This window comes from Citrus sinensis, chromosome 4, assembly GCF_022201045.2.
Source record: "Citrus sinensis cultivar Valencia sweet orange chromosome 4, DVS_A1.0, whole genome shotgun sequence".
Lineage (NCBI taxonomy): Eukaryota > Viridiplantae > Streptophyta > Magnoliopsida > Sapindales > Rutaceae > Citrus > Citrus sinensis.
The window spans coordinates 20895400-20923290 of record NC_068559.1 but is presented as its reverse complement, the minus strand read 5'-3'; the positions used below and the strand labels follow the sequence as shown (position 1 = coordinate 20923290).

At 32.2% G+C, this 27891-nt stretch overlaps 2 protein-coding genes across 7 annotated transcripts; one reads left to right on the top strand and one right to left on the bottom strand.

Annotated features, from left to right (window-relative positions):
* The first annotated feature begins 981 nt into the window (after positions 1–981).
* LOC102620741 (B3 domain-containing protein Os04g0386900-like) lies at positions 982–7734 on the top strand. 6 transcript variants are annotated; one of them, XM_052440018.1, is made up of 4 exons: positions 4207–4362; positions 5421–5606; positions 5924–6167; positions 7285–7734. In XM_052440018.1, exons 1-4 carry the CDS (start codon positions 4360–4362, stop codon positions 7287–7289), a joined length of 438 nt encoding a protein of 145 aa, XP_052295978.1. In that variant the 5' UTR covers positions 4207–4359; the 3' UTR covers positions 7290–7734. The 6 variants fall into 6 exon arrangements, 4 of the variants coding, with proteins under 4 accessions (XP_052295978.1, XP_052295976.1, XP_052295975.1 ...); XM_052440016.1 differs by having other exon boundaries at positions 5924–6203; XM_052440015.1 differs by lacking the exon at positions 7285–7734 and adding an exon at positions 7123–7260 and having other exon boundaries at positions 5924–6203.
* Positions 6872–10934, bottom strand: LOC102620476 (protein NUCLEAR FUSION DEFECTIVE 4-like). The gene is made up of 3 exons (XM_006484678.4): positions 10386–10934; positions 7944–8836; positions 6872–7551 (listed from the first exon to the last, which is right to left on the bottom strand). The coding sequence occupies exons 1-3, from the start codon at positions 10692–10694 to the stop codon at positions 7077–7079; spliced, it is 1677 nt and encodes a 558-aa protein (XP_006484741.2). The 5' UTR covers positions 10695–10934; the 3' UTR covers positions 6872–7076.
* Between the last annotated feature and the right edge of the window lie 16957 nt (positions 10935–27891).

Sequence of the window (27891 nt, the reverse complement as noted above, 5' to 3'; positions counted from 1 at the left end):
TCTCCCTTACGAAATGTGATGTGGAGATAATTTTCTTCCTTACGACATATGAGGAAATATCTGAGCAATACTTACAACCCTTGGCACGAGGGGTTAAGGATCCCAGTTGTATAATTTAAAATGTGACTGAAGTAGACAGTCCTCGAATATTAGAGAAAAATTCGGGCAGTGCATACATCCCTTAACATGAGGGACTCAAGGTCCCATTTGTACAATCTGATTGTAAATACCAAGTATAATATCTGATGTGGATATAATATTCTACCTTACAAAATGTGAGTGGAATAGACAACCCTTAAATGATAGAAAAAAATTTGGATAGTACTTCAGAAGATCAATGTACATGACACAAGGGGTAAGGGGTTCTAATTGTATAATCTGATTGTAAATACCACTTGTAATCACTTATGTGGAGACAATCTTCTTTTTAAAAAAAATGTGAGTGCAGAAGATGATCTCTAAATATCAAAAGGAATTTAAAAATCTAGAAAATATTTTAGAAGATCAAGGTAATATTAATAATAGTCCTATACATCAGTATTAAAAAAAAAAGATAATGGTGTAATAACGCCCCTATTCCGCACTTTAATAAGGTTTGAGAACTTAAAATATATATTTATTTATTTTATAATAATGATATCTCTACTCTGTTAAAGTGAAGATGCAGTTAAAATATCAAAAAAATGTAAATTTTAGTAATGACCGCAAGATTTTAAGTTAAATTCTCGGCCCTTGAATCTCTTGTCGTTTTTATTTTTCAACACAACAGAAATGCTACCCAAAGTACTTACAGGGAAATTGCTCTACACGAAACTAAAAGCACAACAGATACTCCATGTACTTTGGAGAAGGAACTTCAGCCGGAAGATGCAATGCTACAAGCGTGGATTGATGCCACGTGTCAACTGTTAGCGACAGTATCAAAGCCAAAGTGCCAAACCAATGCTTAGAAAACTGATCGTTTGGCATATAAACTATAATTTGCCCGACAAACGCATCAGATCTAAACAAAGGTTTCCAAAATTTCAAGAAAACCAAACGTGCCTTAATAAAAAGTGTACAAAACTTCACCAACCGAAACCGAAAAGCACTGAAATCATCTCTCTGCGTCGAACTTCATATTTCATTCAAAATCAAAGCTTCTTGCTTTTTCACCTGCAGAATCTCCCTTTATTTCTCTCTTTCTCGTAAGCAAAAAGCAGTAACAAATGCTTACTTTGAATCTTATTCCATCACCCTCTCCTGTCGCTTTCTCCAAATCCAACCCCATTAATGCTAGCAATCCAAATCTACTCTCAAGAGCTCAAAACCAAAGAAACTTGAACTGCGCTTTTGCTTTTCTCAATAAACCCACTTCTCATTTTAGCAAAGTTCCAAATTTTAGCAGAATCCATGGATACCCTCTTGGATTTTATTCAAGTATCACTTCTCAGATCCAAGATTCTGGGGTTTCTTCTTCAAAGTCAAGATCTTTTCTTGCAAAAGCAGCTGCTGAATCAAACCCGGAACCTGAGGGAGAAACGACTGAAGTTTCGAAGCCCAACAAGACCCTGAAGCTTGCACTTGTGTTTGGTTTCTGGTACTTTCAAAATATTGTCTTTAATATCTATAACAAGAAGGCATTGAATGTGTTCCCATTCCCTTGGCTTTTGGCCTCATTTCAATTATTTGCTGGATCAGTTTGGATGTTGGTTTTATGGTCTTTGAAGCTGCAACCTTGTCCAAAGATTTCAAAACCTTTCATTATTGCACTTCTTGGGCCAGCGTTGTTTCACACAATAGGTCACATATCAGCTTGTGTATCATTCTCTAAGGTTGCTGTGTCTTTTACTCATGTTATCAAATCAGCTGAACCTGTTTTCGCTGTTGTTTTTTCATCGTTTCTTGGAGATATATATCCGTTGAAGGTCTGGCTGTCGATTCTTCCCATTGTTCTTGGTTGTTCTCTAGCCGCTGTCACTGAAGTTTCCTTCAATTTTGGAGGCTTATGGGGTGCTATGATTAGTAATATTGGTTTTGTTTTAAGGAACATTTATTCAAAGAAAAGTTTGGGGGATTTCAAGGAAGTTAATGGATTGAATTTGTATGGTTGGATCACTATAATCTCGTTGTTTTATCTGTTTCCTGTTGCAATTTTCGTTGAAGGGTCTCAATGGATTCAAGGTTATCACAATGCAATTGCAGCTGTTGGCAAACCCTCCACATTTTATTTCTGGGTGTTGCTATCTGGAATATTTTATCACCTATACAATCAATCATCATATCAGGCACTTGATGATATCAGTCCATTGACATTTTCAGTTGGAAATACAATGAAGAGAGTAGTGGTTATTGTGGCTTCTATTTTGGTGTTTAGGAATCCAGTTAGGCCTTTGAATGCACTTGGGTCTGCCATTGCGATATTTGGCACTTTCTTGTATTCACAGGCTACAGCTAAGAAGAAAGTTGAAGGTGAAAAGAAGAATTAAAGATCAGTTGGGCTCCATACTTTTTAGTCTTGTTTTAGTTTTTGTTTCTTTTTCCTTTTTAATTTGCTGACTTTACATCTCTGTTCAAGTTCCTCAATTCAAATTTATAAAATCTCATTTCCTTGATAACTGTTCTCTGTTTCTGCCTTAACATGTTACACTGCCACTGTCACTTGCTCTTTTTGTTTACTTCAAATGGAAGATTTTACCATATGTCCTTAATATTATACTGAAATAAATCATTATTGATTTGCTACTTTTTTTTTTAAATATGAATTTAGTATGTGTGTGTGTGTGTGTTCTACAATTTTGAGTTTTAGAACCTGGAGTTGATTGATACTTGATGTAATCTCATTTATATCTTTTATATCCATCTTCTCAGTGACTTGCCTAGACTATATGATGCAGTTGGGAATTAGGATGGCTTAATACATGTCTTGGGAATTGCATTTTTAGCTTTACAGGTGGGAAAGAGTAAAAAAGATTGAAGTGGCCTTAGATTAAGCCAAATTTGTGTTTTCCGTTGCAAATATAGTGTTGTTTGGGGACTCCTTGTCTGCGTTTTAAATACTGGATTGCTATTCTTTGTGGCTACCTAATCATCTCTACTAGAGATGTTGGGACATAGTTACTTGAAGAAGTGGAGATGCTAGAACACAGTTCATGAGTATGTTTGTGCTAATACCACACATGTTCTAAACCATGGCTTCTTATTGGTTTGTTTGTAGAAGAGCATAGAAAGTCATGCAATCATCAAGTACCGCAATTGTCTGCATGAGTGTCTGACCTGGGTGGACATAATTGTGCACAAAGAATTAATTTTTTTTGGTAGAACTGTAGAAGTGACATACTGCAAATCAAATATGGGATTATCAGTTTTTAGTTGTCATATGTGCCTTGGAGAAGGCTAAAGATAATTTGAACAGACATGATCTCAAATCCTGGAACTAAGATCTGGGTCATGTATTGTCTACACAGTCTTCAATAGAAAGTTGACACTTTCTCAACTTCACGTAAGAGCAAAAGGTTTCTGGTGTGTTTCAGTTTGATATTTTTACTCATTTAATTGTGATACTCAAACTAATCAAAGTTAGCTTCGGTCTTTTGGACAATTTAATTCTGAATTTCTGAGATTACTTCAAATTTAAAGCATGTGTGGCAGAATAGATCTGCTGCTTTCAGTTTCATGTATTATATATATCTTTCATGCATCTACTTGCTAAGTTCTCTACTTCTGTTGAAGCAAACTGTCACAAAATCTAGCATATGCTTGGCATAATTTTCAGTTTCCGTATGCTCATCTTCCCTCAGTAAATTGCTGGGTTCAAATTGATGAGAATTTGATGATGATATTGCAGTTTGTTGATCTCAAGAATGCTGACTAACCCAAGCATATATATTGTAAATATTGTTATGGTCTTTGTGTCTTGTTATCATTTGTTTATTGTTCAAAGCCAATTATTTTTTTCAAATACATCGCATGATTCTTATTATACAAAATTCGCAGTGCATATGCTTCAATGCTCTGAGGCTTACACGGTGATCCTATGATATAAATTGTGTAACCGAAAAAAAAAAGGATCAAATTAGTCAGAGACAAATATTGGTAATGCAAGTTCACAACCATCATCCATATATTTATCATAAAAAAGAAGAAGAAAAAAAACTGAATTTGGAATTTAATATTTCATTAATATTCATACCTCTTTATCAAGGCATAATAAGAAAAAAATTGTGGATTATGGGAATGGATTTTCAATTTTGGGCCAAGCAGCCCATAAACCCATTCAAATTTACGGCTCTCTTATCCATTAAATAAAAAACCCGCCAATAGCCTCTGCTTGTTCTCTCACGGGGACTGACAGGCTCACGGTTGCGTACAGAGAAAGCCATGGTATCATTTCTTTTTGCTTCTTTTAGTAATGTTATTATTGTGCTGCATGATATATTTTTGCTTAATATTTATATAAAAATATTTGGAAGCAGTGTGACTTCGGATCAAAATGCCGTGATTTTGCAACCAAAAGAGCTTAAATTTTTAAAATGAAAAATGCGAGTATTTTTGAAGTTATCACCATGTTTGGTTGAGATCTAGATTCTAATGTGAGTGGTGGGGTTCATAGCAGAACTGGGATTTATTTTTTTTTTTTTGTATTTGTTTAAATGCAATTTCAATTAGCTAGAAATGTTTTTGTATCTAGTTTTCACTTTTAGTGGCTGGCTGAAATAGGCAAAAGTGATTTTTGGGGGTGCCTTTGATAGAAGTAGTTGATACCTCATTTATCTATTCAAAAAAAAGAAAAAAAAAAGGGAGGTGTTTTCTGGATCACAAAGTGTTCAATTTATTTTTCAGTGTAGCATTTCATAAGTGTTTTGGCATAAGCGCTTTAATTGTTTTACCCTAAAAGAAAATACATTTTTTATAAGTTCTGTAATCTTACCATTAAATTTTGTTTTAGGATTTTCGATAACCATACTTAACCAGACCAATATGTATCCTGGTCACTAACAGATCAGTTGTATTATACATAATTATGTATTGTGTTGGCCACTTGTGGAATCAAAAACTAAAACTCTTGGTGCATGAAATAAGCATTAAGTGTTCTGCCAACTCTTAATTTAGTGGATCATTCTTTTTAAGTTGAGAATCAAAGGTTAATTGCTGTATAACGTTTGAGCTTTAGACTACCAGTACATAGAGCATTAAGTTGTTGTTTTCCCAGCTGGTAAGGAATGTGTAATGACTACATATATAGTTGATGCTGCCTTCATTATGATTTCTATTGCTGGTGATACAAGTATCTCATCAGGACATCTTCATGTGTGTTAATTTGTAAGTTTGTTTAATTTTTTATCAACATTTGAAATTTTATGGCCAGTTGTACATGGAACTATTCTTGCGCAACAAACTGGTTCTGGTTTACATAATGATTCAATACTGAGATCTTGCAGATTGGGGCTGTGGGAAGTTGTTCAGGCAAAGGAGTTGAAGATGCCCAGTTGAAGGATCCACAATTTCAAACTGCATCAAAGCCTACAGTAATTGAAGTGCAAGGGGATGAGTTTTGGCCATTGTCTGGGAAACCATACTTCAATGCGATTATTTCAAAATCACAATTGAAACCCATGAATCTAATGGTAAATTTAACTCTTTTGTGGTAATTCAGGACTCCAAAAATATTTTTTTAATAGCACATCATTTTACCTAATAAAACTGTTGGGCAGCAGTATTCTATTCAGAGAACTTTAGAGTGAGTAATAGGTTTGTGGCATTCATTTTTGTTTTTGATTAGCACATATTACTTTGATTTCTGTCAAATTTCTTCTTTCTGTGTGGTTCAAAGTTAGTACACTTTTCAATGCCCAATTATGTTCCATTTTTCAGAAAATGAGATCAGCTGTTTGTTATAATGCTTACGCTTATTCAACAAAATGTTTCTCTTGCTGTTTATTAGATACTTCCAGCTGAAATGCGCAGAATACTTCCTTCAAAGACGATCCCTGCTTTTCTCGTCTACAAGGGCAAGGAATGGGAGATGGTTTATCTCGGAGAAGATTTTCAAAAACGAAATAAAAGGTTTGGTTCGGAGTGGAAAACATTTGCGATTGACAATAAGCTGAAGGTTGGGGATGCATGTGTATTTGAACTCATGGAGTGCCGCAATGATTGTCTCAAGTTCAGAGTTCAAATTCTCAGAGGTGATATTCCATCTAAATTTGAGGACAACACAAATGGTGAGAATGAAGACACGACTATTATTGTTGGATGAGATCTCCTACGTAATGACTATTTACTTAGTGCATAATTAATCACTTAAAACTATTATGAGTTGAGCATGCTGAACTTCAGTGAGCTTGTTAAAAATATGAAATGTAATAACTTTATTTCAGACTTGCTTGTGGATCTGTGATATCTTATCTAATATGATTGTGCATCTGATGTGTTGAAAACAGATTTATCTATCAATTACTCAAACCAGGAAAGACTTGCATAAGTTAAGCCGATCAATTTCATAAAATTTCACTTGTCCTATGTGAAATGTGATTTGGTATCGATCATAAAGTTTATGCGATGGATTATTTCTTCATTTGTTTTTGTTTCTGTTTATGTTGTTTTCTATTATTTATAATTGAATCCGAGATTAATTTTTGAGATGTGTGCTGTTTATATGAATTGTATAGAAGTCCCTTAATATTAGGTTAAAATCATGTTGAATCTCTGGAGTTTTCGTAAAACCAATTTTTGAAGTTAATTCATCCGAATTGTTATATAACTAACAACTTCCTTGCAGTGTCCAAAATATTAATGCCATGTTATTTTGCTAAGATTCAAATTGGGACTAGGTGTTCATGAGAAAACTTAAAGGTAATCCAAGGAAAATATGTTAACATTTCTTCTACAATAGGGGATGATTTACAAATTCCTTGCTTTATTCTGTTGTCTGAGTCTATTTCCAGCCTCTCTTTTCCTAGTTATTGTCAAAATCTTTAAATTTCTATGGTCAGAGAGGAACGAGCTTCTCTATTACTTCTGGCTCATTCTATGAACTGAGAATACATCAAATTCCAATGAAAAACTGGAATTGCTTGTTTGGTTTTGTATATGACCTAAGAGCATTCTATTTGACATCGGTTCTTTTCAAAACGGTTGTAGGCAAGCCTGGTCCTCAGGAAAAGTATAAAACATGAAATTAGGCCTGATGAGGAAATGAATAACCACCACATAAATGTCTGCATATGGCACTGCCTACCGATGCATACGGTTGCTTCACTTAACAAATTTCCATGTCTTAATTTTCCTGCATGCTCATCATAGACTAGAGCGGCAAGAAGGCCATAGAGGAGAGATCCAATGGGAATGTTGGTGATGAGGATGTTGTGGTTGATGCTGGCACTCTCTGGTCCAAAGAGCTCTGATGTCACCGACACGGCAGTTGAAAAGATAAACCCAGAGCTTAATGCTATCAGAACTGTTGAAGCACTCAGTGCGATCTCGCTACCTGATGTAGTAAGTAAACAGAAAGCCATTGGTGTTGGCAAAACTGCGATTGCTAGCCACCCTGTCCTTGGAAAGTACACCTTGCTGCATTGGTAAGATTTTCAAGCCTCATTTTGTTGTCTTGGAGTTTAAAATATTTGTTTTAAAGCCGGTTGAACATTGAAATCCTTGTAGAAATCTAAAAGAATAAGGAATAAGGACTATTTTCCTCTGGAATTGCCTACGACTTTTGTGGAATATGCCTTTTTACTCTGGTAAATTCAAGTAGCATCAGATTAGAGTTCATTGTTCAAATATGAAAAAATAAAAAAATTGTTTAAGAGCTGCTTCAGATGTCTTTACTCATTGAATTCTAGTGAGGATTAAGGACCTTCATGATTGATGAACAACTATGAGAGTAAAGCCTCTGTTAACGTAAAATGCCTGTAATTATGCACCAAAATTATGTATACAATTTTCTGTAGATAGATACATACTTACGCAGGTAATCTGGAGCTGCTGAGAGCAAACGACCAAAGAACGAGCATGTGGAATAAAGTGTGACAAGAGACTTAAGCTTGGAGCGGTGTCCTAGTGATTGTGCTATCTGTCCTAAGTTATTAGTGTAAACCAGTCCCATTGTTCCTGCACAAAAATACGCTGCATAATAAAGCCAGAAATCCAGTTTTTTCACTAGCAATCCTGCTGAGTGTTCTTCACCTAGCATTGTTAGCCTATCTTTCTCCAGCGCCTTCCCAAAACATTCGAAATACCTTTCTTTGTCAATTACATGATGTGGACTGCCATTTAAGGCTTTACTTTGCTCTTTTAATTCATTATCTGTATCAGCATCATCAGTGTCAACCAAATTGAAGCTTAAGAAATCATAAAAAATGCTCATTTGGATGGCTCGATAAGCCCAGTTCTTAGCGTAGACAACTCCAGGCAAACATAGGGGTAGGAATAAGAGAATTACAGCACCCATGACGAGAATTCGTGCTGTTAATAGTGTAGAAGATACTGAGTGTAGGAGGATAAGATATAGACCAGTTAAAACAGCTAAAATATTGAGAACAAGAAAAATGAAGGAGTCATGACGAATATCATCAGCAGAGAGTTGCTGCTGAGGAGGTTGACGAAGTATTGGGATGAGTGCCAAACAGGACGTGATAAGAGGCACAACGGCATTCAAGAATAGATAGACTGTATCGTCTTCTGGGTCTATTGCTTTGGCAATGAAAGTGTAGAGAGCAGCACTTACACCATTATAACTGATGGTGAGGGACAATGCAAAAGCCCGATTAGTTGGAAAATTCCGGATGCATAAAACATAGCATACTGTGTTGAACCAGCAGATGCTACAACCTGCCATTAGGCAGAGTAGAAATACCTGCCAAGGAATTCAAGTTAGCACCATCATCAAGGTACGTTGAGTTGAAAAAAGTGAGCTAAGCAAGTAGAAGTACTAACAAAACCAAGGTTTTACCCCCTTTTCCTCTTACTTTGATATTAGTCTACGTATTGTAGATTTGTTAGTTTTAGTTATTTCTCTTGAGTCATAAGAATAGAATAAAATGAAAGATGTACAATGGATATACCAGACTGGGCATATTTTTACTATCATAGTTGATGGAGGTATACAATATGTTATGGCCACAAATGACAGATGCCTTAGTTAGTGGGTATTATAGGCTATACATAAGAAGAGAAAGAAAGGGGGGGTAAAAAAGGAAAAAACTAATCTCATTTCGATAGGATTCGAGATAATCTCTAGCTATGTGTAATGCATGTTCTTATCTGAGTGCAAATAAAACCTAGAACCTCTAAATCTACAGTTCTTTTCACAGTCATCTTTTGCTAGAAGAGCAATTATCTCCTTTTGAATGTTGTTTTTACCAGTTGCCAAGGAAACCAATTGATATCAAGTTATAGGTGAAGAGAAGGAAGTGCTTTTGCTTTAAGAATGGTTGATTCGGAGTTAGCTTGGAACTTGTAAAGTTTCAAATAAAATTTTTAAATGGGGGCTTTGGCTTTCAATCCTCATCTGTACGCCAAACTGCAGTTAGTTTGTATGATCTTATTATTGAAAAGATAATTGTGATTGGTGCTAACAGGGATCAGAAAATCAGGTCAAAGAAAATTGATAGTTGCTATCATGTCACATTCCAATCAAAATCAGCTAGTTCATGCCAAAATCATTAAAGTATCAAATATAATTTTGAATTAGTAGTTGTTAAATTAGGAGCCTAACCCATTTTTAATTTTCAATGATGACAAGCAAATCGACAAATTTGATTCTACAATTGTTCCAACTTTACCTACCAGTAGGTCCCCTACTAACTGACTGGGAGATGTATTTGTTTTACTTACCAATAACTAATTGACAATTACACTTTGCTTAGATCAATTAATCAAGATTTAGACATCTAAAAATAAAACAAAAAACAAAGCACGATTATGTTTATACATGAAAGGAGAAGGTGTTGTTTGTTTTTGAGTAAGAAACAAGTTCACTAGCTAATTTCCCAAGCAACCCCCCATCATTTTTCTCCCCTAGAAAGTAGATAACCAAATTCTTAAAAAAATAATATAACAAAATAACAAATGGAAGCAAAAACAAACTTTTTGTTTTCGTTTTGTGTTTGAAGAGAATCACCACTACCAACCTCAAAGAGAAAATGGAAAACAAAAATAAAATAAATTGTACTGCATAGAAAAGAATCACAAGATGTTCATAATTTTTTAGAAAAGAAACATAACGTGCTCATAATTTTGCTTGTTTCATGCATGCCAAAAGTACAGTAAACGCTTTCATGATTATTCTTTCATTAAACAAAAGAAAAAAGAAAAAATGGAAACAAACAAACCCATTTCACAATAATACGCGAAAAAACTAAAGAAGCAGAGAAAAAGAAAGAGAGATTGAAGGGAAGACTAACCATAAAATAAGGCAAAACGATGAGTTTTTGAATGACAAGCCATTGAAGGCCATAACCAAACAGTCCCATGAAAGTAGCAATAAACATGACAATCCACGAAGGAAAATGCATTAGGCAAACTCCACAACACCATCCAAGAGCTTTGCCCATATCTGAAGCAACTGACAAATAATTTAGCTGAACCTGAGATATCCCAAGAACAGATTTTAGTGTCGACGAATACGTAGAGAAGTCGAAATTTGTCCCTGTAAATGCTTGTATCCATGTTGTTGCTATTATTATCATCCATTTTCTTGACTGCCCTACCATTGCCAAATGCCAAATGCCAGAGCCTATAGATATTATGATATTTAATTCTCCCCAGAATAGAAAAAAACGAAGACGAAAAGATCAAAGAAAGAATGAGAAAAGAATATGAGATAGAGAGTGATCCAGGGAATTAGGAGCAATATGCTTAGATTGTTGCCTAGATTTCAGTTGTGTTTGGTGTAAGTTTTTGTTTATTTCGAGAGAGTGGAAGCGTTTATATTTGTGGGGTTTACTTTAAATGTTTTCTTTGGTTATGATAAAATATAACTACACAATTGATTGGGGAATGGAAGCTGAGATGGCACTATGCTTGCTTATTTGAACGTTAGGTAAGTAGTTCTTCTAGTTCATATATTTTTAGTAAGGGATTAGTTTTCTTAGTTTCCAAGAGGATTAGAGGAGCAATTGATAAGGTTAAGAGACTTAATTTCAATTTTATCATAAGTAATTGATAAGGTTAAGAGACTCAATTTTAATTGTCATATAAAATTTATAGGAAAATAATAGTCTCGTCAAATGAAAATCTCAATATAGTTTCGAATGATGTAAACAAGTATTTTAAGACTTTTTCTCGTTAGGGTTTGACTCGGTGAGAGCATCATTACTCAACCTAATGTAATATTTGTTGTTTATTTGAACGTTAGGTAAGTAGTTCTTCTAGTTCATATATTTTTAGTAAGAGATTAGTTTTCTTAGTTCCCAAGAGGATTAGATGAGCAATTGATAAGGTTAAGAGACTTAATTTCAATTTTATCATAAGTAATTGATAAGGTTAAGAGACTCAATTTTAATTTTATCATATAAATTTTACAGGAAAATGATAGTCTCATCAAATGAAAATCTCAATATAGCTTTGAATGATGTAAACAAGTATTTTAAGACTTTTTCTTGTTAGGGTTTGACTTGGTGAGAGCATCATTACTCAACCTAATGTAATATTTGCGACAAGAGATTTTAAATTACGTACATTTTTTGAGAAGAAAATTCAGTTGCATATTTTATTAAAATTTGAGATTATCTTGCCCTAATATTATGTAGACTGTGGTAATCTAGCAGAGTGGACTTCTTGATGTTAAAAATAAAACATTTTTTTTCAATTATTATAAAAGATAAATTTTGACATAACCAAATACGATAATTTTTAAAAACCTCCCCTAAAGTTTGAGGTTGTTGCAAGTAGATGGTCAAAATCGTTTTATTTGTAAAAAGTCCCTACCATCAAATAAATTTTTTATTAACTATTAGTTTACTTTGAAATGATAGTATTTGGTGACAATTTATAGACTGATAAAGCTATAAAAAAGTGAGATTCTTGGTGTAAAAGGTACCGCTCCATTTTTTAACATTTTTGCCCCTACCAATTCTAAAAATTTACAGTGTCATAAGTACATAAAATGACTAATTTACCCTCTCTAAATTACTAATATTTCCTTAAAATCTTAAAAAAAAGATAAAATTACAAACTTAATATATATAGTTATTTTCCATTATGACCATTGCAATCGAACAGTCATATAGCAAGCTTGGTACCTCTTTAGAAGCTTGTATAGCAATTAAAGCTCACATATAGGACTGGCGAATAGTTTGCATTTCTCATCTTAATGAATTCTGGAAGCTCAAATGGAGCAAGTACTAGCAGGAACAACAAAAGTATTACAAGGTAGAGATTTGAGGCAAATGAAAATCTAATAAAGTTCACAAACAAGAGGAGTGGATGCAAAGTTTGTGCTGCTGTGAGCATATCAAACTTTGAAGATAATCCTAACAAGTTATTCTACTGTTGCATTTTCAGTAAGTGTGCCTATTTCAGGTAGTGGTATCCATCACTAACTGATCTTAATAATATTGCATTACCTGAAGGTCTTTAAGTGGATAGAGGCCATAGAGGCAATGTAGATAGTTAACAACAAATGCATGTAATGCTTGAAGACATTTTAAAAGAGGTTGCTGAGGTTAAGAGAATGGTGAACAAGTTTGAAACTGGTAGACTAAAATCTAATGTAATGAAGTAATAATGTATGGCAATTTCATTTTTCTATTTTTATGTGCTGCTATGTTCTTCTGTGGCCTTAAGTGAATAAGTTGTGTATGTAGAGAAGGTGCAATGTAGGTCATGACTATAGCTAGAGCTTAAATATAGAACACATGCAAAGCTTTTGTGTAACTAGTGCTTAACTGTTTAACCTATACAAAACTTTTGCATATCTAAAACTTAAATGAAAACAATGCTTAATTTACTGCAAAATGCAAGTATAAATGCTTATTATATGAAATATAGCACATATCTAAGAGAAAAGCCAATGCACATGAACTAAATACGTATGTAACTAATTAACACAAGCAAATTCATTTTTGTTAAACATATTTAAAAATAAGTCAAGCTTATTATATAATATATATATTGATTGTAGATTAATGGCAACAACATTATAACTAGTATTTATCAATATGATTATCATTAAAGATAATATACATGTAAAAGCTAAATCTAGTCATATTCATTTTTTCAAATGAAACCATCAATGCCATCCCAGCATTAATATAATAGTAGCAGTATCAGTTTTGGCCACTCTGAGTAGTTTTCAGACAGGAGGCAAGAACTACATTCAGTATTTGCAAACTTCTATTAAGTTTGCAATAGTTAACCATGAAAGCTTAAGGTACTATTTGTCCACATAAAGATAATGGATTAAAATTTTACAAAAAACACAAGCCTCAAACATAGAGTCAGTCTGAGCAAAAGATGATACATCATCTCAAAAGTCAGGCCCTTCCAAAAAGTGTTGTATTATCTAATCCCTCAAAAGAATTAGTTAGTAGGATTAGGTAGCTCTGTGTATCTTTATCATTACGCCATTAATTAATCTGACATATGCTAGATTTGGTGTGGACAAATAATCTTATCTCAACTCGATCTGAATCCAAAAACATTAGGCCCAGATCAGATTATTTATCCAATACGATCGGATGACATTTTAGCCAACCTAATCAGATCGTCTAAAAAACATAAAAATAAATAAAATATAAAATGAATTAATGAAATTGAAACACACACAGTCACACACACATCATGTCTTTCTCATTTTTGTTGTCTCTCATCTTTTTCAGTGAATCACAGCCTCACCCTCACAGTCACATCTTTACGGTTTCACACACACACACACACATCGCAAAAGCAGAGCGGCAACCAGCAACACATCACTAGCCACCAACGCAGATGCAGTGCAACTTATAGATGCAAACACAACCACTGACATAGCCCACAATCACCATCGACTGCATCTGTTGGTCCACGATCATATCTGCTGCTTCACACCTCTACCATTACCAAGTTCCTCCAAGTTGTACTTTAACTCGGCAACCCAAATTTCGTCTTTTAAAGGTTTGATGGTTGTTGTGCAAATTTTAATGTACTCGCAAGCGCACGAATCTATTACAGTATAGACTAATGGTGACGAGTGTCGATCCCACGAGGAGGTGGATTTTAATTATGTGTAGAATTAATTTTGTAAATGGGTGGTTTAGATTTGTGCTGAAAGTGAATTAAATTATCCTAAAATTGAAATTAAAATGGCGAGAAGAAATTGAAGAGAAAATTACTATGATTGAAGTGCTTGGGTATCTGGATCCGTATCAACATGCACCATGAGCTAAATATTCCTTATTAATACCAATTAAATCATGAGGGGGGAATCCACTCCTCATAAACCACGTTCTAATCAATATGGTGCTAAGGGCTTATCGTGCCAAATAATAATAACCTTGTACTAGGGAGCCGGTGAAACCAGGGCGGTACTAGACAAGACTATTATTATTTGTCGACGAGAAGTCAAAACATCCACAAAAACTAGAGGGAAAAAAGAAAATAAATTTACCAAATAAAGCTCATGACACATGTTGAGACTTCACCTTCAACCCAAGCTTGAAAGAAAACTAGTCACTCATAATTGAACTAGGGGCAAAATGAGAATTTATTAAAATACGTAGAAAATACAAGATGGAGAGGAAATTACAGAAAATGGATCCCAAAAATAGATTCAGAGGTGCCAAATTAGGGGGGAGAGGTTTCCTTTTTATAGATATATCGAGTAAATCATGGCCATCGGATTAAAAACAGTTTGGACGCTCAGGATTGCGCCACGTCATCAGTCAACAGTACGCGGTTTGACTATGCGGCTTGAACAGTGACACGGTTTGCACACGGTTTGAACAGTAACACGGTTTGAACAGTAACACGGTTTGCACAGTAACGCGGTTTGGTTGAAAATAATCACATGTGTTGCATGTACCGTACGCGCGTTTTTTGGTCTACTAATATGCTGCCACGTCACCATTAACAGTGCATAAGAATTTTAGTCCAACAGGATCATGACACCTCATGAGTCAATGCCATGTCATCGGTCAATGCCACATCATCAATCCGTCTATGTGAACAGTGCCGTGAACGGTAACGTAGACAGTACCCGTACATGTGAATAGTACCGTACATGTGAATAGTACCGTACATGTGAATAGTACCGTACATGTGAATAGTACCGTACATGTGAACAGTACCATTTTTCTTTTTATGTTCCTCCTAAGGTTTTCGACCGTCCTGAGTTCAAAAGTGATGTTCGTTTTACCGTCTGATCTCTCGTTTATTGTGAAATGACTATGATACCCCTAAAATACACAAAATACTTAATTAAAATCAAACACACATAATTAAATTACAAGAAGCTTAAATACATACAAGTAAAGGTTGTTAGTAAGACTTGAAATGTAAAATGATGATTTTCTCCTTTATAAATATACATTTTCTAATACTCAATAATGGTATATAGTAATAATATATTATATAAATGTTAATAATGAAATCGTGAAAATTCATAGATGGGGGCGATGAAGAAAATGCAAGTAATATGGTTTTTGTTGAAGAAAGAGTCAAGATGCTTGTAGAAGGACAATTACTAAAATGATTATTATGGTTGAGTTGTTGCTTAGTTTTGTGGATAACAAAATATTTAGGCATTTTTACATTGTAGTTGTTTCACAATTCGTTATATCATCTCGAAGAATTATTAGTAGGAAGTTACGATTTGTTTTTAGAATAAAAGACAATATTGAAGAGTTTGATTTATAAGAATAAGCAGCGAGTGTCTCTTACAACTGATATATAAACTTCCATTGAAAACATGAGTTGCATGATGATCACAACTCATTTTATTGACAATGACTGGTGTTGAATAAGAAGATTATTAGTTTTAGTGCAATTGAAGATCATAAGGGAAAATGATTGATAAAAAGATTGAGGCCTATTTCCAGGACTAGGGAATAAAGAAGTTGTTTGCAATAACTATTGATAATGCCTCTCTAAATGATGTTGTTGTTAGTATGTGAATACACAATTGCTTGCTTGAAACATGAAAAGTATATGCACGTGCATTATTGTGCACATATTTTGAATTTGATTGTTATTTCAGGGTTAAGTTGAGTTGCATGCTAGTGTTGCCGTTATTCGAAATGCTGTGAAATATATAAGATCCTCCACCACAAGGTTGCGGACATTTAAACAATGTATTGAGCAAGTGAAATGTTTAAAGGAAACTGTCATTTTGAATTGTTCTCTAGGTGGAATTCCACCCAGCTGTTGTTGATGATTGCCTTGAAATTTCAAGCTGCATTTGATAAAATGGTATATTTATGAGGTATACTTTCTTAAGAAAAAATAATAAAATAAAGGTGGGCTCGTCTGGACTTGAGGATTGGGAAAGTGCTGAACAAATTGTGAAGTTTTTAAAGGTTTTTTAAATGATGTCACATTGTTGTTTTTTGCTTCTTTGAGTGTGACTTTTAATCTTTATTATGATATAATTGCTTGATTGAGAGTATCCTTGGGGGATTTTTATGGCTTCGAGTATGAGAACCAAGTTTGATAATTATTGAGAATTCACAAAAAAGATAAATAAAGTATTAATTGTTGCCTCCGTTCTTAATCCACGAGCTAAAATAGACTTTGCGAAATATATTTTTGAGATTATTTTTTACAACGATAGTTCAAAAATTGAAGAAATGACCAAAGTAGTAAAAAACTTATTAAATGAGCTTATAATACAAATCATAAATGTGCTCCATGTCATCGATGTGTAGTGAGAGTGTTCTTAGTAGCAGTTATAGTAGTACACATTCTTGTCCACCTATTACAACTAAGGTTAGTCTGGTGGAGGTTGCTAATGGTAAAGATGATGACACTCTCCGAATTGCTCGCCCTTGTTTTGGATATACTAAGAATGTTTGTATTCAGAATGAAGGCAAAAAAGTAGCATCTAAGGTGGAAAAATACTTATTTAACGCAGTTGAAGTTCTTAGCAATCTTAAACTCAATGTTTTACTTTTGTGAAAAGTGAATAGATCGAAATATCCAATATTAGAGAATATTGCAAGAGATGTCCTCATTGTTCTAATATTCATGGTGGTGTTTGAGCATACTTTTAGCACTGTGTGTCGTGTTATTAATGAGTGTAAGAGTTCTTTGACTCATTCTATTATTAAGGCATTGATATGTCCCAAAAATTAGTTGTAATCTAAATTTTTTGCCAATTTTGTCTGGAACCTTCAAAAAGAGATTAAGAAGTAGATATTTCATATGAAGCTGCAAGAACGTATCATTTTTCTCGTAAATTAAGTACATAATATATTTAAAATGTATTATAACTTCATAAGTAATATTGACATGTACTTAAGTTACTCAGTAATTTCAAATTTTGTTTTTTTGGCGTTGTAAAGAGTTTGTAAAATCACAAACTTCAATGACGAGTGCTAACATTAGCGTTATTGATATTTGAAAGGTTATTCTTAATAGATATTATTTTTCATGTTATACTTTTAGGTTGTAATTTAAACTATAACTACAGTTGTTATAGTTTTAAGTCTAATTCTAATACTGAAATTATTTTAGTTATGAAAGTCGGAGTTAATGGAATGGTATTGCCTAGGATTATTATTAATTTGGTGATGAATGCCATAAAATAAGTTATGATTGCCTTTTTTTATATTTAATCAAATATATATGTTTTTCTTTTGAAGAATTTGCTAAACATGTTATATGTTAATAATTTAATAGAAATTAGAAAGATTGTAAAAGCCCTTTTGCCTTTTTTTTTGTTATAAGTGATTTTTTTTGCTCAAATATGTAAGCTTTACTACTAGTCATCGAATTAGAATTCAAATAGTAGTTATGGTTTGTTTTAGATATGAAGTGGGTATATTTATTCATGTTTGTGTTTTATGTACAACTTAAAGAAAGTAAATATTATATATTATTTCTTCAATTATTCTCTAGGGGATCGATGTTCCAACCATCTAGGTTGAAGTACAAGAAGTTGAAGTTAGAATTTGTCCAAGTGCATGGATAGAGCAAAGAAGGAAGTTTATTTAGTTTATGTTTAAACTTTGTTATGTTTTGGACTTTATGTTATTTTAGGTCCATTTGCTACAGCTTCTTGAGTAGAGCTTTTATAAGTAGCTTTTGTATGTTTGGTTGTCAATTGAAAAAGCTCTTTTGAGTCACTAAACTGTTTGGTTCCACAATACTAAAAGTACTTTTGTGGAGTCAAATTACTAAAAATGATAATTAAGAAAACTTACATTTAAATCATAAATTTAGATAAACCATGATATTTCTTGTCTAATATTCTCACTTTACACAAAAATTTAAAGAAAACTTCAATTGAAATTTAAATAAACCTCATAATTCAAATATGCAATAATAAACTTTATCAATATGCACCAAAACTATCAACTAAAAAGTTTAAAATGAACTTTAAAAAAAAAAAATCCTTGCAAACAATGAAAATATTAATGATCCATGAGAAGAGTGGCAATTTGATCATGTTCTTGATCGATCTCATGTACATTAAATGGACTTGTACTATGCTCTTCAACGGTCTTTTCCATTAAGCTCTCACTTTCAATTGTAGGCATCAATTCAACATCATCATCAAATGATTGGAATTCTTTATCCTAACAAACATGTTTTCTTATAAAATTACAAAGTGTCATTGAAGCAATCACAATTGTCACTTGCTTACTAAAAAGGAAAGTTTATAAAATTATGTTCATCTTATTTACTGAAGCATATTTATAAAATTAAAATGGAAGTTTACAAAATTACTAATAAGGAAAGTTTATAAAATTACTAAAAGCATGTTTTCACTTTCTTATAAAATTATGTTCATCTTATTTATTGAAGTAATCACAATAAATAAGATGAACATCTAGGTTATGAACATATTAAATAAGTACAAATATAATAGAATGAACATCCAGCAAATAAATAAATGAAATAAAATGAATAATTCACATAATACATATACTAATTTGTGTGGACCACATGACCATGTGAATATATTTAACAATAGTAAAATAAATTAATAAAGTGAAAAAGTAGTTGAAAAATGATTGTAAAGTAAAGAGAATAAACAATTCATTTGATGAAATAAAGTATGAGAGACAAAAATAGTTGTAAAGAAAGCGTGAGAAAAACTATACTTGCTGCTGCTTGGCAAAAAAATGACGGCAAGTGGAGAAATCTTTGTTGTGTAGGGTTTTGTATGTACACTAAGGCTTTTTAGAATTAGTAAAACATTGTTAGGGTATTTTTGATATTTTATATGTTATAAAAATGCTCAAAAAGCTCTATTTGGAGAAGCCCAAATTTTGAGCTTCTCCAAGTATAAGTAAAATGGTTTTTTGTTTTTTAAATCCCAAAAGCTCTACTTCAAATGCAACAAACAATTTAATATTTTTTTTCAACAGAGATTTTGAGTTTAAAAATGCTCTTTTGGCTAGTGGATAAGCTCAACCAAATATACACTTCGTATTTTGGAAACTATTTAATTATGTTTAAACTTTATGGCTTTGTGCGTTAAAGGCTAATTTTGGACAATTGTGCTCTCAATGAAAACTATTAAATTTGGATTTTATGTTAATTTTAATTTTAATTTATTTAACTTCATAGTAATTGTCTTTTTTGTTGAAAATTGGTAAAATTAGACTATAATCCAAAAAACCTCAAAATAAGAAACAAATAGCTCAAAATTGTCACTACCTAAGTTGACCCAAATTGGCCCTAATTTGGCCTAATTTTACCCAATCGTAGTTGACCGAATTGTCCCAAACCTAATCCAAACCATATCTAATCCAAACCCAATCTGACTGAGCTTAACTTGATTTTGTGACCTAATCTGATCCAATTCGAACATGGATCTGGTTGCAGTTTTGGTTTAAGTTTAGATGAATTTTTTATTTAACCTGATCAGTTGGAAATCCAATTGAGTTTATCTAAACCCAATTCGAACTCAATTTTGCCCAATCATGTGCTAAATGCTCTATCTATTATAGCTTTATTCTTGATTGAGTTGGCCTAAATGATTAAAAGAACAAATACAAAAGGTTGACATTAGTTATAAAAGTAGTTAAGTAATGAAGTTAAGCATGAAACAAAAGCTTAAAGAATACTAAGTTGACCATTGTCAAAGACAGGGGACTGTGACATAACTACTTGAGTGGCAGTCTATTCGGACCTTAAGCTTCCTTCTCCATCTTTGCATTAAATATGAAATGTTAAGTTTTGTATGCTACAACATGAAAGAAATCATTAATAAATAGTTTAATTTGACTAACCTTTCTGCCTGATTATTTTTCATTCTAGGAGGTCCTTCTATTATGCCCCCAATGGCACATCTGGAGCACTTCATATTAAAACTTCTCTTAAATATAATAAGTTCGTTAACTTCTCTCTTTCTTTTTTTGTGGCCCCCGAACAAATTTGATCACAAGTGATGGTTGTATATTGTCACCAAGCACTAATGGTCATTTGGTCTTATCAGGTATAAACTTGAATTGATGTTGGTAGTTGTTTAAAACTACAATCGTTTTCAAGTAGTTATGCACATAATCCTTAACTTTGAACTTTTTGACATTAATATAACATATGGCATGTTTACAGGGCAATTTAGAGCTATTGCCACTCCCTATAATCACACTTCTTGTTGTCAATGTCAACAACAAGTACTTTAGATGTATTTTCTAATACTTTAAATGTGTTCTCATGCCCAATAACAGACAGTCCTCTTGCTTTCATCCTTGCCTTAATAATTTTTCTCCTCATTAATATTGGCAACTCATTATTCTATCTTTTAGTAGCTTCATACCTTGTATAAATCAATCTTATAACTTTTCTTTTTATGTCTTCTAACATTCTCATAACAAGTATTACTTTGTAGTTATTAATCTAGTTCTTAAAAGATTTAGTCATATTGTTGGTCACATATGTGCATGTAGTTAAGAGTGAGAATGTATGATTAGCTCAATATTGGTCAGCCTCAATGATTGTCTTCAATTTTCTATTTGATCATTGAACTCAATAAAGTTTAAGCTTCTATAAACCTCCAGAATATCTTTTTCAACAATAAACCAGGAAACAACTTCTTGAAATTGACATAAATATGCTTGTAGCAATACCTCTCGAATGCTAGTGGGAACACTTGATCAAGTGCATCAAAGACCCCTTTTTCTATCTAGCACTCATAAAACACAGTCGTTCTCTTTGATTACACCCAATATGCTTGTATAATTTTTCCATGAAATATATCTAAGAGTTGGTATTCTCATTTTCCACAATGCACCTTGCAAGATAATATATCCCACAATTAGTATCAATGCTTACAACAATTAATAATACTCATTTGTGAGGATCTTTGAGGCGACAACCGTCCATCCCTATAAAATTGAAAAAAAAAACCCTCATTCTACTACCATTGACAGAGATGAAAATTTTCCTAAAAATAAGATTCACATCACCACCAAGCCAATCCCTCTCCAAAGAGAGTGTAGACCCAAAACTTTTCTAACAAAAGATGCATATATCGAGAGAGTTTACTATAACTCTTTTTGTGGTCCTGTCTGACAACTTCATTGCCTTGTTTCTAACTTTGTATAACCTATCAACATGAAATTCAATACTATATTTTTTGAACATATCAACAACAATCACTTTGACACTAATACCAGAAGTTGATTGGAATGCATGCAAGTATTGTGCTGCAATCCAAACTGCACTTGCTTAACAGTTGTTAACATCTCTTCTTGCACATGTATGCTTAAGATAGTGAGTCTTCACCTGAAATAATTTGATGTCTCAATTAGGGCTTACATGAATTCTCTAAGTACATCTTGGCTTATGATACCAAATGAAATAATATCTAAGCAACCCAAGAGAGGGTGAATTGAGATTTTAAAAAATTAAGCAAAACAAACCACACAACAATTCAATCTATTGCTTTAATGAAATAAAAAAACATTAAATTTAATAAAGTACAATAATAAAACTTGATGCAATGCAAGCTAAGGAACCAAATTCGAAATAAGTAAATAAATGTACAATGAAAAATAAAGAGATAAAGTAAAGAGAGCAAACACAATGATTTTTACGTGGTTCGGCAATCCCCGCTTACGTCCACACCTCCAACCAAACCAAGCTTGAAGATTTCACTATCCAAGCCTCTAAGATTTTAAGAACACTTACAATTGACTTCACATGTGTCAATCAACCTTTACACTAAGAGATAATCCACAATCTCTTAACCCAAGTGTATTCCAACACTTACAATCACTCAAAACAAAGATTACAAATATGTTTTTCTTTAGCACAAAATATATAATTACAAATCAATGCTCAATGTGTGAATAAATAAAATAAAAACGAATTTAAAGCTCAATGAATGTTGGATTCTCATATGACAAGCTCAGTGATAGCGTTGTGAACTACTCTTGTTTGAATTTGATTGAGTTTATTTATAGTTGGAGCTGAAAAAAATTTGCTCTTGACTTTCTGCTCAAAATCGGATTGCTGTTAACTATTATCGATTAACCGTTTTGATTGGTCTAAGTGACCGCTGGGCTGAATTTCAAATAATCAGTTAACCGTTTGGCATTATCAGATCACCGTTAATTTCCAGAATCGTGCAAAATAAATTTGGATTAATTGTTCTTACTAAACGGTTCAAGGTTAGCAATTTGGAAATAATCGGTTCACCGTTTTCAGTAAACGGTTCACCGTTTTCAGTAAACGGTTCACCGTTTTCAGTAAACGGTTCACCGTTATTTTCTAGAATCATCATTTTAACAATACTTTGCATAACATACTTTTTGAAAATTATCAATTAGCCGTTTTCAATAAACGGTTAGCCGTTTGCTATAGTAATTGGTAAAGTGAAACTATTTTTTAAAATTATAATTTTATTCTAAAACTTTCTATAATTATACTATAGCCCAAATCTTCATAAAACTTTACAAATAAGTCTATTTCCAGAGTTTCAAAACTTTTTCAATTTAGACCAGTAATTGAAAATAACTAATTTCATAAAATTATTTTTTCTATTAAGTATAAAACCTTTATAATATGAAAATAATGATTTATTTAAAATAATTTGAGTTTTTAAAAGCTTAATTATTCTTAATTTTGTTTGTTATAATCAAAATCAACATTATGAATACATATATGCTAACACTAACGACCACCCTTGTCTTCTTATTCTTAATTCTCTTTGGCCTAAAGCCATTTCTAATTTCAAAAACCCTTATCACTTTCCTAAACTCATATACATCTGCGAATAACTATCTAGACTTAAGAGCCATGTTTTCCCCCATCAACAGTGAAATTAAATCCACTAGATCTTGTTTCGTATCTAGCCCAAGCATCTTCATCATTTTCATCATCAAATTTTTCTCTAGCTTCATCATTAGATTGGTAGTCATCAAGACCATGGTCACTTGCATTATCATCTGAGCCATCACTCTTATCATTACTAGGTTCTAGTATTATATTACCAAGATATTTAGCTATATTTTCTATACCATCACTTCTTGAATATGAAATATTCTTCCTCCAGCATTGCCATTACATCCTCAAGATTCATATATGAATTAGGAGCAGATAAATTGGCCAAGACTTCTTCTTTCATTAGATAATTACCATTAAGGATATATAATGTCACCCTGGCAGCTTTATGGTGATATTACTTCCCTCAGTGTAACCAGACCAATCCATGAAAATTCAAGATTCAAGTTCATATAAAGTTGATTTATAAGAGTAGTGAAACTTATAAATGTATCATTGTTGTTGGTTTGATTTTCAAATAATGTATAATGTGGTTTTGGACTAATAGAGGTATTCATAGTAAATCTTGCCCAATGATATCCATGTTCCCTCATCTTCTGGAATACATCTTGCATATTATTGTCAGTAAATAAATTTAAATACTTATTAGATGATCCAAGTAGTATCATCTTGTACTCTTTTGTAGGTGCAAATCCGATGGGTGTATCCCAACATAGGTCAATGATATCAGCCCACAACTAGCTCATGGTGTAATTATTAGGTAGGACAGAATCAATCTCAATTACTGAGCCAACAATTGCAGCTTCAACATCAAAGAAAACACTGTTATAGGTGATCATCAATATATGCATTAGAAATAATGACGACAGTTGAGTAATAAAGATAAATAATATTAAATAAAGCATGATTAATAGGCATTAAAAGTTATGCTAGAGTACCATTTGGTTAATCCACTTATTATAATTGTAAGCATATATTGATTCCAACTCCTATTTTTTCAAGTACAGAGCAGTTTTTAACAAATTTTAAATGCATTCCAAATTCAATTTAGGTTTATAGCTTTTGACATCTTTCAAAAGCATAACAAATGAAACTGAAAACTTGTATATTTCAGTGCTTACATGATCTTTATCGTTTTCACAAAATAAAAACAATTAAAATGCATAAGAATTTATTCTGCGATGTATGATAGTCAAAAAATAAAGCAACATTTTAGCACCTTTCAATATAACGTAATAAGTTTGACATTCTATTATTATACAAAAACAAATTTTAAATGGATCCACACAAGAACTATTGGGCTGTCACATGCAAAAAGAAAAAATTGAAGAAATATCAACTTCTACTATGAATTTCCATCATTACCCATTCAAAATGCATCATGACTATTTTCCATCAAACTTCCATGCATAAAGCTCCATACAACCTAAGGCGTAAATACTATAGCTTAAGGCAACATGCAACAAATGGATGCTTTTTTATTGCCCTAAAACATAAGAACTAGTGGGCTGTCACATGAAGAAATAGCAATTTTTACAACCAACCCCCATCATTACCTATTCAAAATGCATTTTGACCATTTTCTAGCAACTTCCACACATAAAGCTCCATACAATCAAAAGCTTAAACGTTATAAGTCTGTGGCTACATGCAGCAAATGATATGCATGGATCAACCAAATAATGCTTTGTTTTACTGCCATTATAGAGCCTAAACCATTAGAATTGAAATAAATAAATCAAAACTTTTTTTTCGCTCAATAACAAGCCAAATTTTTTTCTTATTTCAGTTCTAATTTACCTAAGCCATGTATACAGATCACACCATTTTTTTGAGCTACCTAGAAATTGAAAAAAAAAAAAGAGTGAGTTTGTGAAAAGCTAACCTTTGATTCACTTCAACATAAAGGTTTGTGCTTGTAGGTCACTGGTGAAACTCACTACAGTACATTGTGGACAATTAAGATGGTCATTTATAGAAATAACAAGTAAAGTAGCTTGGCATAAATAAAGTTTGAGAACAAAAGACACTAAACAGATTCAATTAACTAAGCTCTAAAATGAGCTTGAACAAGAGAGAAGATGAGCATTATTATAAAAATTAAAACTACATTTCAAATAATTTTGAAACCAAAGTTCTTTTTGCAAGTTTGGGTTTTTATTTGTGTAAAAACATAGTAGCTGAAATGACAAGCCACTATGCTCAAGCTAACAAAACTTGCAAAAGCTTTGGTATTTTGCAAAATGTCAATAATGCCCCTAACTACTCAAACGGTGACCAAACGGAGCAAAAATGTAGGGGCTTTTTACAAATAAAACAATCTTGGCCATTAACTTGCAACAATCTCAAACCTCGGGGAAGGTTCTTAAAAATCATCTTAACCAAATTACTTAAGACATCTAAAATATTTGGTCAAAAAATTATTTTAATACTTTTTCTTAAAAGTTTAATAGTGTATTTTATGCTTAATTATTTATATACAAATTTAACTCAACTAACCTTTCAATTCATCTTTTTTTAATATGAACAAATTATTTTCAAGTTTCCTTCCCTAAGGTTTGGGTCGTTTTAGTTATTTTCAAGTTTCCTCCTCTGAGGTATGGGTCGTTTTAGTTTGATTGAAATCATTTGTGTATTTCCATTGCCCTCCTTTGTCGTTAGTACAAATTTTAGTGAACCGTTTGTTGATCGAATAAAAGACCAATATACCCTTTGATTAGTTAAAATAATACTTGATTTCTAATTTTCAGATAACTGATGGTTAATTGCTTTATCTTGTTGGGGCTAAATTGTATAATTATAAGAAATTACAAGATTACCCTTACAGCAAAACATTTTGACAATGCTGAATCATAAAAATAAATTAATAAATAAGAAAGAGAATAAAATCAATCATTGCCAACCATTCAAGCATACTTTACCTATTCATCTTCATATTTAAAAACACTCTTCATTTTCAAATCAACACAAGTTACAACAACATTAATTCACATTCAAAAACCATTAAAGCACACCCCTTTTATTTTCAACTTACTCTTTTCAAACCATTTCATAATTCATATAAATATCTCAACACTGAAAATACTTGTATATCCATGGATTCCCTTTTATATTTTCAACATGTTTAATAGGTCTGTCAAAGCAAATATCTTTTATATCCTGCCATAGTTTCTTCAAACCATATTGCTCTAGAATGACTAACCTTATTTTATCACTTCTTCATCAATCACAACCTCTATATCCATGTATCTGAGGTTGAAAAATACACAAATTACATATAATTATTATATGCAATAAACAGTCTACTTATAATTTGAACAAATTAAAACTATTACTAATTAGAACTACATATAGATTGCTCAAAATTACATTCAATAATACTTAAAGCATCACCAAAAGACTTTTCAAATAAGATTTTATTACTTATTTGAAGAGTCACATTAATATTTAAAGCTCCAAAAGACACTCCAATTAAAATTCTTCAAATAAGAATTGATTCTCTCTCTTCAAATTTGTAGAGTTAATTTCTCTCTATTCAATTTATATTTTATTACTTTTCATTGAAGAAAGAGAGAAAAGTGTTTTAATTGCTATTGATTTTTTCTCTAAAAAAATAATTATTTGATTAAAATAATATTAATTTATTTGTATTTGAAGAGTCTTTTGAAAAATATCATATTTTTTTATCCTTCTATTTGCCACATAGGTAAGCAAATAGGTACTTGAAGAGTAAAATTTATAGAGGCTTTTGGAGAGGCTCTTAGTGTATATGCATTTGATTCAATCTTGAAATAACTAGATAATAAATAAAGGATAAAGGTACAACATGAAGTCTTAAGCTCTAGCTAATTTTATATTAAGCTAACAAATACACAACAACACATAAAGCATGAACAACTAACTGAATGTTATGTTGCAAATGAGTTGGCATTAAGCTGGCCTTTCAGTCAAATTAAAATGTTCATTTGTCACAGCAGTTAACATCTTCATTTGATTCATCTTTACCATTATAGCTCATACATGCTTCTTCTGCAATGTCAAATTAATAGTATTTTTGTATTTGGCAACTGCGATTTTCCAACTACATAATAAACTAGAAACCTCTCTTATTTCTCTCAACAAAAATTCCTCTTTTTTTGCATTTTGCTAAGATATTTAACCCACATTACATTTTCCTAAATACCAAACACGTTAAAAAGTATTCTAACTCTTCTGTTATCCCGAAGAACACAAATATTTCAACACCATAATCTTTCTTTAAATTCAACCTCATTAAAATTAAAAAGAAAAAAATATTTGCAATGTACTGGAAATTCAACCCGACTAATTAAATATAATTGTAACAAATTATTTAGCATCATTGTTGGCTTCTAGAAAAATAGTAAAGTCGAAAAAGAAAGACAACCCCCCCCCCCCCCCAATAACATCAACAGTGATCCTCACAAAGCTCATAAAAAACCCAGTTACGATTTTTATTTCAAATTTTAAAAAATATATATATAACAACATGCAATGAGATGTTGGTGATTACCTCAC